Here is an 8104-nt window from a genome sequence, read left to right as displayed (position 1 = left end):
TTACCGAGGACTAGGTTGGGATTTGATGCGGTTTGGGTGATCGTGGATCGCTTAACCAAATTCGCTCATTTTCTACCAATCCGAGTAAACTATTCTATGGAGGAGTTGGCGAGATTGTACATCAAGGAGATTGTAAGATTGCACGGTGTGCCATCAAGCATAGTGTCGGACCGTGATCCCTGATTCACATCAAGGTTTTGGGGAGCTTTTCAAAGAGCTTTCGGTACGAGACTATGTCTCAGCACGGCATATCATCCACAAACAGATGGACAGTCAGAAAAGACTATTCAGACATTGAAAAATATACTAAGGGCGTGTGTTTTGGATCAACCTGGATGTTGGGACTGTTACATGCCATTGGTGGAGTTTGCGTACAACAATAGCTTTCATGTGAGCATTGGAATGGCTCCGCATGAGGCTTTGTATGGAGAGAAGTGTCAGTCTCTACTGTGTTGGTATGAAGCCGGTGAAGTAAGTGTTTTAGGTTCTGATTTGGTAGCAGAGACTACTGAGAAGATTAAGAAGATTCGGGAGATGATTCTAACTGCACAGAGTCGACAGAAGAGTTATGCGGATCAGAGAAGGAAACCATTGGAATTTGAAAGAGGAGAGCATGTATTTCTGAGGGTTACACCAACAACTGGGATCGGCAAAGCAATCAAAACAAAGAAGTTGAATCCGAGGTTCATTAGACCGTTTGAGATTCTGAGGCGATTCGGGCCGGTGGCATATCAAGTAGCTTTGCTGCCTCACTTGTCTAACTTGCATGACGTATTTCACGTGTCAAAACTCTGTAAATACACGTTAGATACGGCTCATGTGTTAGAGCCCAAGTCAGTCAAGTTGAGGGAGAACTTGACATTTCAAGTAACACCAGTGAGAATTGATGAAACTAGAATGATGAAACTGCGAGGAAAGGAAGTTTCATTGGTTAAAGTTACTTGGAAAAGGGCTAGAGTAGAAGATCATACTTGGAAATTGGAGTCCAAGATGCGGAAGGATTATCCCAAGTTATTCTAAGGTAATCACTAAATTTTGAGGACAAAATTTCTTCTTTGGTGGGGAGAATGTAAGAACCGCGACTAATTAATTGCTTAATTAATTAAATTAATTTCCCAAATTAGGTTCTGAAAATTTAGAATGAGAATTAGGGAAATCAAATATGATTTTTGGACTCAGTAGATTTTTCTGAGTCAGAAAACGTATTTTTAGCGAAAAATCAAGTAAAACCTAGAACCGACAGCTGAACCAGTTGAACCAATTTAAGTCTGTCCGGTACTGGGCGAGAATAAATAAAAACAGTAGAAAACCTCAGGAAAATATTAGAAATTAAAAACCGGGCATTAATTTTAAAAGTCTGACCCAAAGTTAGGCTAAACGGGCTAAAAACGCTAACGGGTTGGATCGGAACCAAGTTGGGCCCAAGCCCAACATATATAAGCACTTAAATGCACCCCACTTCAGCTCATTACACACACTTCAATAGAGGGAGAGCTACTGAAGTGAGAAGAGAGTGAGGGTTTACAAGAAATACTATTCACCTCATCAATCAATTGACCATAACTCGAGCTACGGTACTCCGATTCGCGTGCCGTCAGCGGGTATGGGAAGCTCTCATCGAGTCCATCAGTTCTAGCTAAGTCTTATGGTAAGTTTCTTGAAATCCTCTGCCCAGTTTCCAACCCTAAGAAATTTGAGTTTTTGGGTTTTGTGTTGAGTGAAATTTTGTGATTTTGGGTGTGTAGATACCTCTAGCACTTAATTACTATTGGGTTTTGTCCCAATCATCATTGGGTAAGGTGAGAAATTCAAATCTCTTGTGATTTTGTGGATTTGATGAACCCTAGATTGAATTATTGTAAATTATGTGTATATAGATTGGGATTGTGATTGTTGGCATTTGATTGGAGCTTTGGAGTGATTGTTGATGCTTGTTGGAGTTGGTTGGTGACTTGGTTGTGGTTGGGTTTTTGTGCATATTGGGAATTGGCCAAGGTATGGTTTCGATTTTCTCTATATAATATATAATATTTCTGGACACTTAGGCTAGTGACCCATAGGATAGGCTTAGATTGATATGATTGTTGAATTTGGCTAGTTGATGATGTATGAGGAATTGATGTTGTTGATGTTGTTAAATAATGTTGTTGATGTATGATGTGTGATGAATTTGAATGAGAAATATTATCGATGTTGTTAAACAATGTTGAATTATTGATATTGAGAATGAATGAGGTTGATGTTGATGGGTGAAAGTGGTAAAATGATTATTGTTATGTTTGTTGGATGAGAAGAGGTTTTTAGTGTGAAATCATGGATAATTGGGTTTGAGAATTTGATGATATGAGTAGTGGATTGTAGTATAAAAGGTAAAACCTGATGTGGGATGGAGTTAATGTGGTTTTAGTTTAGTTTCGTTGTGAATTTAGAAAATTGAGAACCTGGTGAAATTTTGGTAAAAACGGACTTTTGGTGAACTTTGACAGATCATAACATGAGCCTCAGTTTTTAAAATTTGTTGAAATTTATTTTAAATTAAAGTTCATTGAAAAATCTTTAAATGGATATAAAGTTTGTAGGAAATGGATTTTTCTAGTGGAAGTTATGATCGTTCAAAGTTTGGTGTCAAAATCTGAATTCTGTGAAGAGAAGGAAGAATAATATATGAATTGAGAACCTGATGAACTAATGAGTTCGGAATGAAAATTATGAATTTACAGTGGTTGAGATTAGTCAAGAACTCAGATTTGGAATGATGAATCATTGGTATACTGAAATAACGAATTTTTGAAAAACCACTGATGTAATATTTTTAAATTGAGATTGTTGAGACGCTATGTGCCCAGCATTGGATCCCGCCTGTCGAGGTAGTGGTGGCGGCGTAAGGGCGGTAGTTTATCCCGCTTGCATTGAGATGTGAGGTCTGTGGCAAGAGTATTCCGCTCATATTCCTTCGGATCACTAGAGTGTGCAGGCACAAAATCCTGGATGGTGTTCTGAGCACCATATCTCTGGGGTTCCCATTATGATTCCGAAGGGCGACATCTCCATGGAGATGTGTCGGGTTGGCTGTTGAACCGACAATATGATATCACAGCTAATAGGACAGGCATTCACCATGTGCATCTTCTATCTGTTTGTTTGCCTTGCCAACTTGTAATTGCTTGCCTAATTGTATAACATGCCTAATTGCCTATTTGAATTACTTGTCATATATGTCTATACTTATGTTTTACTTGCATTGATATTATTTGTGCTTTCTACTAGGATTGAGGAGGTTCGGAAGGCGGTGGTGATGGAATCGCATGGAGGATAGGTTGGTGAAGGCTATGGGACAGCGGAGGACTGTAGATTAGAAAATCCCCTAAGTTAGATTACCCTTTTTAATATGTTAAGGTTTTAAATTATGCTTTACTATTTTGGTTATGCTTTAAGATGAATCTAGTGATGGATATGAAGTTCTAGGATTGCCTTTAGCATTCCCAAGTCTTAGATCACCATTGACTGCACCTAGCATGAGACATTGATAGAACGTGCGGACGGATTACCAAAGGGGAGGATAATCAAAGGGAGGAAGAAGTAGCGTACTTAGGTTTACCTACTGTGAATTTAATTACCATAAGATATTTAGCTTACTTTCTTATTAGATTCTTGGGGATTTATTTATGATACATTTCAAGGACTTTTTTCTAGTGGAACTTTTTTTTAAATAAACTTCTGTGAATCTGTTGGTGTATAGTTGTTCAAGCAAAACACACCTACGAATGTGTCAAAATGACCATCTATTTTGTTTAATAAAGTAACCATCTAGATTCATATTGGACCGAACATTCGGTTTGTTAAGTCTTATCACAGGTATGTCTCTTTTGTATTTTAGATTTGACTTGAATATGTTAAGTGATGACATCATGATGATTGGTGTTAACACAAGATCAAGTGATTCCTTTCGAATGCATGCTACAAGTATTATATGTTGAATTACGCGATGAAGAACCAACCACGAATAATGAGAAACTGAACATCCAAAATCATACAATGGCGAACATCCAATGTAACTCGGTAAAAATAACAATGTAATTACCCTCTAAAACGACCAGCTATATACCAAATGACCGTGTAAAATAACATTGTGAAACCGTGATAGTCAGATAAAACATAGCCAGCAAGCATCATATACAACTAAGAACCCAAGAATAACCATCCATGTTCACAAAAAAGCAAACATCCAATCACATACAGAAATGAACATCTCAAGTATGTGAAAAAAGATAACCATGTAGTCACTAACTAAAACGAACAACTACGTACCGAATGACTATATAGTATAGCATGAAGCAAGTTAGAACAAATTTAATAACCTAACTCGTAAGGACAAGAATTACCATTATCTATAATCATTATGCATTCAGTTCATTGAAATTAATAAAGTAAACTGGTTCATTTTGGCCAAAGTAAAATGGTTCTTGGAAATTAATCAAGTATGGACTCTTGCAACAACTGCATACAAACCTTAAAACTATATATTTATAACATAAAACCACCATCTTCATCTAATTTTGGTAATAAATGAATACCATTCACAACCTCATATACATGGAGACTAAAAATAAACAAAAGCGCTTCCATGTCATACATGTTCTAACTTTTGTTGAAGGAGCTTAAACAAGATATGAAGCCATCAGCTTGTTAAGGATCATTCCGGCCGACAACAACACCGAAGTTTACATCTTGAGATGCCTCCGGACGCACCCCTGCTAAACACAACAACAAATGACCACAATTAACTTCTTGCATGGTACTATACCAAATAAAAATGCAAGGTCGATATTGATACAAACATGTACCGGGGAGGCATTCTTGTTTTTCCTCCGAGCAGATTTCTTGAAGGACTTCTCTAGGGCAGTGCCGAGCCTCTTATTCCTTGGCCGGTCCTTTGTGGTTACCTTTGATGGGCCTTGGATGTCGACTACACTGACAACATTCAAACTCTGTGAGCCAATACTAGTGTGGGTGTCTGCCACGCTCTCGGACCTCTTCTTGGCACGGTGCGCAGCAAGCTTGGCCCTTGTTTCTTCTAGAGCACCATGCAGCAAAGCTATTTCTTCGTCATCATTGACGAACTCTTGAGCAACGTTGTAGAAGTGTGCACATAATCCCCTGAATGCATCATGACTCTCATCCGACCGACTGACGTCGTGACTACTCTTGACATAAGTATGCTTGCGCTTTATGTTCTTGCTCCATCGAGGGAGAACATAACAAGTAGGTACTTTATACACTTTATACGAATAGAAAACTGCAAGACAGTGTCAGCACAACACAACACACCTGAACTCTAAAAGAGATTGTACTCACAACGAACCTCCTGTGTGGAACAATCAAAGTGGATGTCGTATGGCACGCAGAGAATAGTATCATTGACTAATTTCTCCTCTTCCACCTTCATACATACCGATGGCCCCTCTTCAGCAACTACAGAGACTCTACAATCAGCCTTCTTCACGAACTCAGTTTGAACATCCCTAAACATGCTGGTAGTGTACTCCTACTGAAATTGTCTCTCCATAGGTGAGCTCGTTGCACAAGTGATAACCCCCTCAAATCTGCTGCATCATCCTCCAATTCCCTCTACTCCTTGATTCCAAGCACATTGTCATATTCGTGAACAAATTGGACCAAGCTAGTCCTACTGTGTAAGAATCTATCGAAGAATGCGTGCATGCTCTCACTCCTTTGCATACTCCTCATGGCAGCCCAAAATTCACCCTTGAAGTATATGGGAACCCATATGCGTCGGTCATAATATAGGTCTACAGAAAAAAAACCATTTTTAGCAAAGAAACCTTACACTGAACTTATTAATACAAAACAGATAAAGCCAGATACCAAATAATTGTCAATTAAAGCGCGTAAAGTAATTGTACACTAACAGACCTGACAGTTATGTGTTGTTATGTAAGTTGTACTCAACTATAAATTCAGACCAGTTATCCTCAAATGACTCCACAGTCCGAGAGTTCCACACAATGTCATTGAGGTCATCATACAACTCTCTATACCGGCGATAACCTCCAAACTTATGCGGTAACTTCTTCATAGTGTGCCAGATGCACCACCGGTGGCGTGTATCTGGTAACACATTTCTGATGGCATGGAAAATGAATCTGCATTGATCGGTGATGATCTGCGGTGGAGCAGTTCCCATGCACTTCACCCATTTGCTAAAAACCAACTCATAACTTGGAATTTTCTCATTCCCCAGCAGAGCACAACCGAGGAGGGTAGACTTACCACGGTAGTTAACACCGATGAACGACGCAAACGATAATCCATGCCTACATGAAAAAATAACCACAAATAAGAAATCCCACTCACGACCGAACAAAATTAAAAAAAAAGGGAAAAAAAACATAACTACTTCATACCTGTTTGTACTATACGTGCTATCAACTGACACCACGTCTCCGTAATATTTGTACGACGCTCTACATCTTGCATCCACCCATACTGCACTTCTAAATTTACACTCCTCGTCCAACTTTACCGCGTAGAAGAAGTTCGGATTGATGTCCTTCATTCTTATGAAGTAGTTCATTATCTCCCTAACATCCGCATTCACGTTGCTGGTTTGGAGCCTTACTGTAATATAGTTTCTTAAATCCTTTTCTAAGAATCCCACGTTAGACGGCCCCCAGCCTCATTTGCCAAAGCTAGAAATGTCTTGTTTGGTCGAATCCCAGCCTCATCATTATCCTTGATCACGCACTTCGCATGCATGGTCAGATCTCTATACTCATGGTAGTGCACCGCCTTTCTTGCTGAATATGGGTTATGCCTCAAATCAACCTTGAACAAAACCCACTCTTGCATGTCCTTATCAAACTTCACATATATCCTTGCCTTGCACCCAGCAGCTGAAATCGTGTTCTTCTGCATTGGTGCTTTGACACGAGACCTGCAGCACCCGTCCCGATTACAGTGGACAGCTTGGTTAACAGGTTTCTTTGTGATCTTGTCACATGTTGTCGTCCTTATCTTAGTTGCAAATCCTACTTTCTTTGCGTAAGTAACATAGAATTCATGAGCCATCTGCAACTGCACAAACTGCATTCCAACTCTTGGTATTTTGTCTTCTTGAAGGCAAGTAACTACATTTCAGATTAAATAAAAAAAACAATCATTACCATTAATGATCAAATCAAACATGCGGATCATGACTACACAAAATTGAACTAGAGTCCAAAACCTCGCAACCAATATCCATCTCTTCACTTCCAACCTCAGTAACATCCGACAGTCGCATGGCCTGCAATTCCAAAATAAACACAGAATACAAAAAAAAAAGAAAGAAAAATCCTTATTAAATATCATGTAAATAAAACCTCAATAATCAGCACCAAAATTGCAACAAAAACTAGAAATCAATTTAATCATCCTATCCATTTTAGCTTAAAAACAAATGCATAAAAATACAATGATGCGTAATTGAATTAATTATTTCATTTTACCTATTATATAAGTATTGTTACTATTATGTATTCTCTTTCACAATGTCATTGTACCTCACCTAGCTGAACATGCAATACATACAATTACCATACCATACGAAAAAGTATAGTATAACATGTGAGATTTATATAGTATATATTTCTCATTTTGGTTTGGTTTCTACTTTTTTATAAATTATTTTATTTTTATTGGGCTAATGTATTACAAAGAAACTAAAACAAAACCCTTTTATTGGACTCTTATCATACACATAGTTCAGTACTCGATTTTAGCACTTGCTTTACCCTAGAGTTGCTTTTTTTATTCATTCAATGTATAATTATATACATAAATTCTTATCTAAACATGCAGGAAGCATATTATATACCCCATCAGTTGATAACTCTTTCCTATTACATTTTTATTTTCAAATATATTCTTCATAGTAATAAGACCATTAGCTGTAACTTAAATTCAACATACATCACTACTAAGATTTCAGGGGACTTATGGGCATCATGCATAGAAACATGGGTGATTAATTATTGAGTAGCAAGATCTCCAAATGTAATCAATTCTCATGCTTATACATGCAATCAAAATTTGGTTATATAAA

General features: G+C 37.9%; 1 protein-coding gene across 1 annotated transcript; it reads right to left on the bottom strand.

The window, feature by feature from the left end:
• Positions 1 to 5941: 5941 nt before the first annotated feature.
• On the bottom strand, positions 5942 to 6577 carry LOC148567032 (protein FAR-RED IMPAIRED RESPONSE 1-like). The gene is made up of 2 exons (XM_088484512.1): positions 6426 to 6577; positions 5942 to 6335 (listed from the first exon to the last, which is right to left on the bottom strand). The coding sequence occupies exons 1-2, from the start codon at positions 6575 to 6577 to the stop codon at positions 5942 to 5944; spliced, it is 546 nt and encodes a 181-aa protein (XP_088340638.1).
• Between the last annotated feature and the right edge of the window lie 1527 nt (positions 6578 to 8104).

The sequence above is a fragment of the Arachis ipaensis genome, chromosome B4, assembly GCF_059453495.1.
Source record: "Arachis ipaensis isolate K30076 ecotype BB chromosome B4, ASM5945349v1, whole genome shotgun sequence".
In the NCBI taxonomy this organism is placed as follows: domain Eukaryota; kingdom Viridiplantae; phylum Streptophyta; class Magnoliopsida; order Fabales; family Fabaceae; genus Arachis; species Arachis ipaensis.
Note: the sequence above shows the minus strand (reverse complement) of the source record. Positions and strands in the feature narration are given on the sequence as shown.